This window comes from Ascaphus truei, chromosome 14 (assembly GCF_040206685.1).
Source record: "Ascaphus truei isolate aAscTru1 chromosome 14, aAscTru1.hap1, whole genome shotgun sequence".
Lineage (NCBI taxonomy): Eukaryota > Metazoa > Chordata > Amphibia > Anura > Ascaphidae > Ascaphus > Ascaphus truei.
The window spans coordinates 56,248,027-56,260,491 of record NC_134496.1 but is presented as its reverse complement, the minus strand read 5'-3'; the positions used below and the strand labels follow the sequence as shown (position 1 = coordinate 56,260,491).

Below are 12,465 nucleotides of genomic sequence, written 5' to 3'. Positions count from 1 at the left end.
TTCATAGGCAGCCCCCCCCCCCATTCACTCTTGGTGATTGTGGGGTCTCTTTGCATTATTGGTTTATCCTTGCACAATTAGGGATAATCATTCTCACAATATCTGTTATCATTACACTGATCTGCATTTATGTTTGTTGAGCATCACGTATATGTAAATAGGTTGAGCGCTTAGTATATGTTTTAGGTTCACCTTTCTTTCACAAAAAGTATGTTGTTTAACCTTTCTTTCAGAAAAAGTGGAATTGCGATTGCAAGGTATTGAGACATTTAGACAGGTGTCTGTCTTTGTTTCAGTGTTTTACAGATGTGTTCAGTTATAGAAGGTCTTGTTTAGTCATTATATTGTGCGCAGTAAATGAAGAGATACCATGTTTGTAAAGCAGCGCAATATTTTAAAGTTACATAACCGTGTAAACGCACACACTATATTCGTTGGGTTATGGCTTGTGTAAAGTTACAGAAACAGTACTTATTCAGTTCTCCTGTCCAGATTTGTCCTTTTCACACATTAACATATTCCTTGATATCACGCAGACGGTGTAATCTATATTACATTCATAGAAGGCAGTGTTTTATTTAATTGCAGTGAGTTTAACTCATGCCTATCCAAAGCTGGCACCATACCGACCTCCGGCACAGCTGATCTCGCCACCGTTGCTGCTTTCAGTGATCCTGAATGTACTTCTCGCTCTGGCCATTCAGATTTGTGGCCTTGTACTGGTGCAGCAGCAGCCATGGTACAGCACTTCCGACTACAGGTACTCTCACTTTACTTGATCTTGTAATCAGTGGCGGATTTCACATTTTGTCGCCCATAGACACTTACCATTTTTGCCGCAGGGCCACCTCCTCCTGCAGTGTTACGGCATCAAATTACACCATGACATCACGTGATGAAGCGTTTCCATGACAACAAGACACCCTGTGATGTCACGTTGTCATGGCAACATTGCATTGTCATTTGATGCCGCAATGCTGCAGAAGGAGGAGGGTAGCGCGAAAAAGAAGGTAAGAGACCCTTTCAGGGGCCCCACACTCTCCCCCGGCAATCAGTGGGGAAAAGAGCGAGGCCCCTGTATATGGGATAAAAAGAGACAAAACAGAATTTGCTGCCCCATTACGGTGCCGCCCGAGGCCCGGGCCTAATGGGAAATCCGTCACTGCCTGTCGTGAATGGAAAGCGTGATTCTTTGTACCTGTTTAACAGAATCACATTTAGATGAGGTTCTGATCATTTGAATCAGTTCCCTTCTCTGAGGGCCTTGTGTTCTATAAAGTGCGATAGCGTCGATTCAGAGATGAAACTTCATTGGGCTGCAAGCCATTGTACAGAATGTACCATCTGGTAGCAAAGCCATTGTACAGAATCTACCATCTGGTAGCAACGCCATTGTATGTACCATCTGGTAGCAAAGCCATTGTACAGAATGTACCATCTGGTAGCAACGCCATTGTATGTACCATCTGGTAGCAACGCCATTGTACAGAATGTACCATCTGGTAGCAAAGCCATTGTACAGAATGTACCATCTGGTAGCAAAGCCATTGTACAGAATGTGCCATCTGGTAGCAAAGCCATTGTACAGAATGTGCCATCTGGTAGCAAAGCCATTGTACAGAATGTGCCATCTGGTAGCAACGCCATTGTATGTACCATCTGGTAGCAAAGCCATTGTATGTACCATCTGGTAGCAAAGCCATTGTATGTACCATCTGGTAGCAATGCCATTGTATGTACGATCTGGTAGCAAAGCCATGGTATGTACCATCTGGTAGCAATGCCATTGTATGTACCATCTGGTAGCAAAGCATGGTATGTACCATCTGGTAGCAATGCCATGGTATGTACCATCTGGTAGCAAAGCCATTGTATGTACCATCTGGTAGCAAAGCCATTGTATGTACCATCTGGTAGCAAAGCTATTGTATGTACCATCTGGTAGCAAAGCCATTGTATGTACCATCTGGTAGCAAAGCCATTGTATGTCCCATCTGGTAGCAAATCCATGGTATGTACCATCTGGTAGCAATGCCATTGTATGTACCATCTGGTAGCAAAGCCATTGTATGTACCATCTGGTAGCAACGCCATTGTACAGAATGTACCATCTGGTAGCAAAGCCATTGTATGTACCATCTGGTAGCAAAGCCATGGTATGTACCATCTGGTAGCAATGCCATTGTATGTACCATCTGGTAGCAAAGCATGGTATGTACCATCTGGTAGCAATGCCATTGTATGTACCATCTGGTAGCAATGCCATTGTATGTACCATCTGGTAGCAAAGCCATGGTATGTACCATCTGGTAGCAATGCCATTGTATGTACCATCTGGTAGCAAAGCATGATATGTACCATCTGGTAGCAATGCCATGGTATGTACCATCTGGTAGCAAAGCCATTGTATGTACCATCTGGTAGCAAAGCCATTGTATGTACCATCTGGTAGCAAAGCTATTGTATGTACCATCTGGTAGCAAAGCCATTGTATGTACCATCTGGTAGCAAAGCCATTGTATGTCCCATCTGGTAGCAAAGCCATGGTATGTACCATCTGGTAGCAATGCCATTGTATGTACCATCTGGTAGCAAAGCATGGTATGTACCATCTGGTAGCAAAGCCATTGTACAGAATGTACCATCTGGTAGCAAAGCCATTGTACAGAATGTACCATCTGGTAGCAACGCCATTGTACAGAATGTACCATCTGGTAGCAAAGCCATTGTACAGAATGTACCATCTGGTAGCAACGCCATTGTACAGAATGTACCATCTGGTAGCAAAGCCATTGTACAGAATGTGCCATCTGGTAGCAACGCCATTGTACAGAATGTGCCATCTGGTAGCAACGCCATTGTATGTACCATCTGGTAGCAAAGCCATTGTATGTACCATCTGGTAGCAAAGCCATTGTATGTACCATCTGGTAGCAATGCCATTGTATGTACCATCTGGTAGCAATGCCATTGTATGTACCATCTGGTAGCAAAGCATGGTATGTACCATCTGGTAGCAATGCCATGGTATGTACCATCTGGTAGCAAAGCCATTGTATGTACCATCTGGTAGCAAAGCCATTGTATGTACCATCTGGTAGCAAAGCTATTGTATGTACCATCTGGTAGCAAAGCCATTGTATGTACCATCTGGTAGCAAAGCCATTGTATGTCCCATCTGGTAGGAAAGCCATGGTATGTACCATCTGGTAGCAATGCCATTGTATGTACCATCTGGTAGCAAAGCCATTGTATGTACGATCTGGTAGCAACGCCATGGTATGTACCATCTGGTAGCAACGCCATGGTATGTACCATCTGGTAGCAACGCCATTGTATGTACCATCTGGTAGCAACGCCATTGTATGTACCATCTGGTAGCAACGCCATTGTATGTACCATCTGGTAGCAACGCATGGTATGTACCATCTGGTAGCAACACCATTGTATGTACCATCTGGTAGCAAAGCCATTGTATGTACCATCTGGTAGCAAAGCCATGGTATGTACCATCTGGTAGCAAAGCCATGGTATGTACCATCTGGTAGCAAAGCCATTGTATGTACCATCTGGTAGCAAAGCCATTGTATGTACCATCTGGTAGCAAAGTCATTGTATGTACCATCTGGTAGCAAAGTCATTGTATGTACCATCTGGTAGCAACGCCATGGTATGTACCATCTGGTAGCAACGCCATTGTATGTACCATCTGGTAGCAACGCCATTGGAAATACTAATGATGTTCTAACTTGCATACTGTGTTGATGTATTTTTCTAGAGCTTGTGCTCCAGCCAATGAAACCCTGACTGAAAGTTTTAACTCAGTTGGCATCAGTATCTCAAATGGGAGCAGTATTGAGGCACAAGGCAGCTCTGGTTCCGAAGACTATGAAACCACTTCTCTATGGTCACTAACCACCATCAGCTGTATAATTGTTGCATTTGTGTTCTCCAAAGGAAAACCTTTTAGGAAGCCAATTTATACTAATTGTAAGTATGCCACATTGAAAAGTTTCCAAGAATTAACCATCGGTTTACTGATAATTAATAAATTAAGATCCTTTTTAAATCATTCAATTATAGTAAATATTCTACATCTACATCTACATATTGGTGACCTTTGCTGTGTACAGACTAAGGATCCTGGTGGACTTACAGTGCACACACCAGAATCTTTGAATCCTTGCAAGAACTTACAATTCATTCTTGGGTTAGTGTGAGAAAAAAATCTAAGGAATCTGGAAGTACAACTCTTGTTCTCAATTGGAACTCTTGACCCTGTTTCACAGTTCAGAATTGAGACGTGTGGCAAATACAATTCAACATTTCTTAGAACAAGAGTATGAATATATATTTCTGCAAAAATAACAAAGGATGGGCACACCATGAATGTGCCAAAAAAATATTTTATTGACCCAACGTTTTGGCACAAGACGTACTTTATTAAGGCTCCAGAAGGGGCGCCAAAACATTGGGCCAATAAAAGATATCTGTTTGCATATTTATGACGTGCCTATCACTTTGTTATCTCTGTTCAGTGCCTAATAGGTACTCTGATAGCAGCACCTTCTCCAGTAGTCTGCCATATACTAGGTAAGTGTGTGCCCCAATCCCTTCACACTATATTTATTTCTGCACAGTTTAAGGCTAATGAGTTGTTTATTCTCAGTGCAAATAAGATGAAATTATAGTAAACATTTGAAGAGACGTACACTGTGCACTGTAATTCTTCATAACAATAATTATTTCAATGATAAATACTTTTCCTCATGTTAAACTTGTAAATAATTTCACAATACACGATAAATATTAATTCGGTATTGTTAAGGGTACAACCAGCATTTTCATGAACAGGAAAAATTAAACTAATATTTTGAAAACGTATCCCTTTAGCCACCAGAAAAATATATGAAAGCCAATATTTCTAATTTAGTGCATTAAAGAACAGAATCTGCATAACTTTGCGAGTTAGCGATGATTTACAAATCTTTGTCAAAAAGTTTGTGGACCGAAAGTTGACACATGTGCCCATCCCTACCTGTAACATGGCTGCTATGGGTAGGGACTTTATTTGGTATGGGAGAGATCTGAATGATCAAGTTTCATACGATAATGTTTCATTTAACAAGGTTTAGTAGAATGGAGATTTGTTTGATGAGTGATGGTATGGATACCATATATGTATTACTTTGTGTTAATCCAATAAACATGATCAATACATTGCACCTTAGTACAATATGCCATGATCAGAAATGCTAACTTAACTTGTACTTTAATCCCTACAGATATATTTTTCTGCCTGTTGCCAATACAACTTGCTGTTTGTCTTTTCATTCTGTTTGCTGACTATGACAGTGTATATCGCGCATTGCAAGTGAGTATACTAATTAATTGGTAATACTTTATTAGAAGATATTATATTGTTATATTATGTATTTATTGAATGTATTGATGCATTCATATATACTGTATATATTGTGCTTTCCAAACCACACAGGTTGTAATACCTTTTTAATGGACTAGCAAAAGTACTCTCAGTATTGCAAAATTAGCATTACACGAGATTTCAGCAGTCAAGAATCACAAGTCTGCAGTCTGGATGAATATATATGTATATAGATACATCCGTTTTGTTGTAATAATGCATAGTAGATAACAGGTAGCATTGTTCTTTGTCACAAGATTGGTACCGAGAACTGCACCATACCAAATAAATGACACAGAAGAGAGCTGTGGGGGTTTGAACCATACGCACTATTTGATCTCTGCCAACGGTACTGTTGGGACATTAAAACGTATCGCAACCTATCAAAGGTGAAAGGAATTTTAGATCAGTTACCAAATCTTACAGACCTGAAGTGACGAATAAAGGTCGAATTCTTATGTCACTGACAACCATTCTCTTGTTTCCCCAGCTTATCTGCACTCCGACTCTCTGGAGGGGTTACATTGTCATCATGTTGCTTGCTTTTTTTCTTGTGTCTTTCACTGTAGAGGTAAGATTACTTCCAAAGGGTTTACAATGTTATTGCACAACAACAAGGTAGAAGACACAAGTTGACTTCCTCCAGTGATGTACTGAAAAGCAAAGCATTGCTGGTCCCTAAACATTGAACCCCAGAACCTGCAGCTGCAAAGCAGTAGCTCGGAATCCGTGCGTTCTCCTACTTCTTACATCCAAATATCATTTAGTTGGTATAAATATATTGGGCAACTGTACCAATTTACCACAGAGACTCCAGATACTTAGCTGAAAAATGTATTATCTTACTATTAGAAGAATTGATACTTTTGATTGTTGTCAAAATGTGACTCAGCGCTATAGGCTGAAGGCTTTATTTTCTTGCATCAAATAATGTTTTTTTTCTTCCTCAGGAGACCGTCATTGAAAACAGGAGACTTTGGCTGTATTTAAAAAGGATTTTCAAATACCAATCACAGAGCCAGTACAGAATATTACACAGAAAGCTCCAACATGATCCCAGCTGGCCCCCGACGAACAATACTCAGTATGCCAACTCAACCAATACAGAGATCAATGTCCAAGGAGCGGTCTATAGCAATGCATGTTATGTACATGAGGAAAAGGAGCACGTTGGATCATGTATAAGCTAAGAACTGTTCTAAACGTATAATGTGTCTATATATTTTTTTCATAGTCTGTATGATTCTTCATAACAATAATGTACTCAAAGAATTATTCTGTCTCGTTAAAACTTGTAATTCGTTACATGATATACTGTAAAAAAATTGTTGGCATTGTTATGATCTCTGAAAATTAAAATATTATTTTAAAAACTGTTATCCCTAAAATCAACAGAAAAATATAAGAAAGCCAATATTTCTGATTAGTGTATGTAAGGAAAGCATCTGCATAGCTTTCCATCAACATAGTTACATAGTAGATGAAGATGAAAAATGACATACGTCCATCAAGTTCAACCTATGCTAAATTTAGACGACAGATACTTTATCCTATATCTATACTTACTTATTGATCCAGAGGAAGGCAATCAAACCCCCTCATTGTTAAATCATCCAATGATATCTCATAAGGGGAAAAATAAATTCCTTCCTGACTCTTAAGAATTGGCAATCGGATTAATCCCTGGATCAACATCCTTCCCATGTATACTTATTTAGTATATCCCTGTATACCAATCCTTTCTAAAAAGATGTCCAACCTTTTTTTGAACAAATCTATTGTATCTGCCATCACAGTCTCCAATGGAAAAATATTACACATTGTAACTGCCCTTACAGTAAAGAACCCTTTCCTTTGTTGCTGGTGAAACATAACTGCAGTATGGAAAGCAAAAACGACATTCTTTTATCATCAAGTTTCATATTAGAAAAACACTCAACTTTAATAAAGGGGACAGCAGTCAAAGAAAACATATCTTTATTTATCTTTTCCATAACACAAATATTATTAGAGGAAATCTTTCACTGATTAGTACTTTCAAAGAGATTTATTTACTTGTCACAATTACCCATAGCAAATGTAGGGTCTCCACTTGTTTGAGGGACGGTATGGAAAGCTCACAACATCTACAAACATATTTTATGTTGATCTGGAAATAGGGTTTTCAGCCTACAAAAATATAAAGAATGCTGTACGACCCCCAGCTGTATTGCAGCATTAATGAAGTAATAAACCTCCAGAAGGACACTGCTAATTGCAGCATTAATGAAGTAATAAACTCCCAGAAGGACACTGCTAATTGCAGCATTAATGAAGTAATAAACCTCCAGAAGGACACTGCTAATTGCAGCATTAATGAAGTAATAAACTCCCAGAAGGACACTGCTAATTGCAGCATTAATGAAGTAATAAACTCCCAGAAGGACACTGCTAATTGCAGCATTAATGAAGTAATAAACTCCCAGAAGGACACTGCTAATTGCAGCATTAATGAAGTAATAAACTCCCAGAAGGACACTGCTAATTGCAGCATTAATGAAGTAATAAACTCGCAGAAGGACACTGCTAATTGCAGCATTAATTAAGTAATAAACCACCAGAAGGACACGGCTAATTGCAGCATTAATGAAGTATTAAACCTCCAGGAGGACACCACTGCTAATTGCAGCATTAATGAAGTAATAAACTCCCAGAAGGACACTGCTAATTGCAGCATTAATGAAGTAATAAACTCCCAGAAGGACACTGCTAATTGCAGCATTAATGGAGTAATAAACTCCCAGAAGGACACTGCTAATTGCAGCATTAATGAAGTATTAAACCTCCAGGAGGACACCACTGCTAATTGCAGCATTAATGAAGTAATAAACTCCCAGAAGGACACTGCTAATTGCAGCATTAATGAAGTAATAAACTCCCAGAAGGACACTGCTAATTGCAGCATTAATGAAGTATTAAACCTCCAGGAGGACACCACTGCTAATTGCAGCATTAATGAAGTAATAAACTCCCAGAAGGACACTGCTAATTGCAGCATTAATGAAGTAATAAACTCCCAGAAGGACACTACTAATTGCAGCATTAATGGAGTAATAAACCCCCAGAAGGACACTGCTAATTGCAGCATTAATGAAGTAATAAACTCCCAGAAGGACACTGCTAACTGCAGCATTAATGAAGTAATAAACTCCCAGAAGGACACTGTTAACTGCAGCATTAATTAAGTAATAAACCACCAGAAGGACACTGCTAATTGCAGCATTAATGGAGTAATAAACCTCCAGAAGGACACTGCTAATTGCAGCATTAATGAAGTAATAAACCTCCAGAAGGACACTGCTAATTGCAGCATTAATGAAGTAATAAACTCCCAGAAGGACACTGCTAATTGCAGCATTAATGAAGTAATAAACTCCCAGAAGGACACTGCTAATTGCAGCATTAATGAAGTAATAAACTCCCAGAAGGACACTGCTAATTGCAGCATTAATGAAGTAATAAACCACCAGAAGGACACTGCTAATTGCAGCATTAATGAAGTAATAAACCACCAGAAGGACACGGCTAATTGCAGCATTAATGAAGTAATAAACCTCCAGGAGGACACCACTGCTAATTGCAGCATTAATGAAGTAATAAACCTCCAGAAGGACACTGCTAATTGCAGCATTAATGAAGTAATAAACCACCAGAAGGACACGGCTAAGTGCAGAATTAATGAAGTAATAAACCTCCAGGAGGACACTGCTAATTGCAGCATTAATGAAGTAATAAACCTCCAGAAGGACACTGCTAATTGCAGCATTAATGAAGTAATAAACCACCAGAAGGACACGGCTAAGTGCAGAATTAATGAAGTAATAAACCTCCAGGAGGACACCACTGCTAATTGCAGCATTAATGAAGTAATAAACTCCCAGAAGGACACTGCTAATTGCAGCATTAATGAAGTAATAAACTCCCAGAAGGACACTGCTAATTGCAGCATTAATGAAGTAATAAACTCCCAGAAGGACACTGCTAATTGCAGCATTAATGGAGTAATAAACCCCCAGAAGGACACTGCTAATTGCAGCATTAATGAAGTAATAAACTCCCAGAAGGACACTGCTAACTGCAGCATTAATGAAGTAATAAACCCCCAGAAGGACACTGCTAATTGCAGTATTAATGAAGTAATAAACTCCCAGAAGGACACTGCTAATTGCAGCATTAATGAAGTAATAAACCTCCAGAAGGACACTGCTAATTGCAGCATTAATGAAGTAATAAACTCCCAGAAGGACACTGCTAATTGCAGCATTAATGAAGTAATAAACCTCCAGAAGGACACTGCTAATTGCAGCATTAATGAAGTAATAAACTCCCAGAAGGACACTGCTAATTGCAGCATTAATGAAGTAATAAACTCCCAGAAGGACACTGCTAATTGCAGCATTAATGAAGTAATAAACCCCCAGAAGGACACTGCTAATTGCAGCATTAATGAAGTAATAAACTCCCAGAAAGACACTTCTAATTGCAGCATTAATGAAGTAATAAACTCCCAGAAGGACACTGCTAATTGCAGCATTAATGAAGTAATAAACTCCCAGAGGGACACTGCTAATTGCAGCATTAATGAAGTAATAAACTCCCAGAAAGACACTTCTAATTGCAGCATTAATGAAGTAATAAACTCCCATAAGGACACTGCTAATTGCAGCATTAATGAAGTAATAAACTCCCAGAGGGACACTGCTAATTGCAGCATTAATTAAGTAATAAACCACCAGAAGTACACTGTTAATTGCAGCATTAATGAAGTAATAAACCACCAGAAGGACACGGCTAATTGCAGCATTAATGAAGTAATAAACCTCCAGAAGGACACTGCTAATTGCAGCATTAATGAAGTAATAAACCTCCAGAAGGACACTGCTAATTGCAGCATTAATGAAGTAATAAACCTCCAGAAGGACACTGCTAATTGCAGCATTAATGAAGTAATAAACTCCCAGAAGGACACTGCTAATTGCAGCATTAATGAAGTAATAAACTCCCAGAAGGACACTGCTAATTGCAGCATTAATGAAGTAATAAACTCCCAGAAGGACACTGCTAATTGCAGCATTAATGAAGTAATAAACCACCAGAAGGACACTGCTAATTGCAGCATTAATGAAGTAATAAACCACCAGAAGGACACGGCTAATTGCAGCATTAATGAAGTAATAAACCTCCAGGAGGACACCACTGCTAATTGCAGCATTAATGAAGTAATAAACCTCCAGAAGGACACTGCTAATTGCAGCATTAATGAAGTAATAAACCACCAGAAGGACACGGCTAAGTGCAGAATTAATGAAGTAATAAACCTCCAGGAGGACACCACTGCTAATTGCAGCATTAATGAAGTAATAAACCTCCAGAAGGACACTGCTAATTGCAGCATTAATGAAGTAATAAACCTCCAGAAGGACACTGCTAATTGCAGCATTAATGAAGTAATAAACCTCCAGAAGGACACTGCTAATTGCAGCATTAATGAAGTAATAAACTCCCAGAAGGACACTGCTAATTGCAGCATTAATGAAGTAATAAACTCCCAGAAGGACACTGCTAATTGCAGCATTAATGAAGTAATAAACTCCCAGAAGGACACTGCTAATTGCAGCATTAATGAAGTAATAAACCACCAGAAGGACACTGCTAATTGCAGCATTAATGAAGTAATAAACCACCAGAAGGACACGGCTAATTGCAGCATTAATGAAGTAATAAACCTCCAGGAGGACACCACTGCTAATTGCAGCATTAATGAAGTAATAAACCTCCAGAAGGACACTGCTAATTGCAGCATTAATGAAGTAATAAACCACCAGAAGGACACTGCTAATTGCAGCATTAATGAAGTAATAAACTCCCAGAAGGACACTGCTAATTGCAGCATTAATGAAGTAATAAACTCCCAGAAGGACACTGCTAATTGCAGCATTAATGGAGTAATAAACCCCCAGAAGGACACTGCTAATTGCAGCATTAATGAAGTAATAAACTCCCAGAAGGACACTGCTAACTGCAGCATTAATGAAGTAATAAACCCCCAGAAGGACACTGCTAATTGCAGTATTAATGAAGTAATAAACTCCCAGAAGGACACTGCTAATTGCAGCATTAATGAAGTAATAAACCTCCAGAAGGACACTGCTAATTGCAGCATTAATGAAGTAATAAACTCCCAGAAGGACACTGCTAATTGCAGCATTAATGAAGTAATAAACCTCCAGAAGGACACTGCTAATTGCAGCATTAATGAAGTAATAAACTCCCAGAAGGACACTGCTAATTGCAGCATTAATGAAGTAATAAACTCCCAGAAGGACACTGCTAATTGCAGCATTAATGAAGTAATAAACCCCCAGAAGGACACTGCTAATTGCAGCATTAATGAAGTAATAAACTCCCAGAAAGACACTTCTAATTGCAGCATTAATGAAGTAATAAACTCCCAGAAGGACACTGCTAATTGCAGCATTAATGAAGTAATAAACTCCCAGAGGGACACTGCTAATTGCAGCATTAATGAAGTAATAAACTCCCAGAAAGACACTTCTAATTGCAGCATTAATGAAGTAATAAACTCCCATAAGGACACTGCTAATTGCAGCATTAATGAAGTAATAAACTCCCAGAGGGACACTGCTAATTGCAGCATTAATTAAGTAATAAACCACCAGAAGTACACTGTTAATTGCAGCATTAATGAAGTAATAAACCACCAGAAGGACACGGCTAATTGCAGCATTAATGAAGTAATAAACCTCCAGAAGGACACTGCTAATTGCAGCATTAATGAAGTAATAAACTCCCAGAAGGACACTGCTAATTGCAGCATTAATGAAGTAATAAACCTCCAGAAGGACACTGCTAATTGCAGCATTAATGAAGTAATAAACTCCCAGAAGGACACTGCTAATTGCAGCATTAATGAAGTAATAAACTCCCAGAAGGACACTGCTAATTGCAGCATTAATGAAGTAATAAACTCCCAGAAGGAC

The 12,465-nt window shown here is 39.0% G+C and overlaps 1 protein-coding gene across 1 annotated transcript in view; it reads left to right on the top strand.

Annotated features, from left to right (window-relative positions):
- Positions 1–6,767, top strand: part of LOC142466201 (putative cation-transporting ATPase 13A4) — a 74,319-nt gene extending 67,552 nt beyond the window's left edge. The window contains exons 26-30 of the mRNA XM_075571081.1: positions 589–760; positions 3,779–3,990; positions 5,286–5,374; positions 5,916–5,996; positions 6,376–6,767. Coding sequence (XP_075427196.1) covers positions 589–760; positions 3,779–3,990; positions 5,286–5,374; positions 5,916–5,996; positions 6,376–6,615 — 794 coding nt within the window. The 3' untranslated portion in view covers positions 6,616–6,767. The remainder of the gene's footprint in view (positions 1–588; positions 761–3,778; positions 3,991–5,285; positions 5,375–5,915; positions 5,997–6,375) is intronic.
- The last annotated feature ends 5,698 nt before the right edge of the window (positions 6,768–12,465 follow it).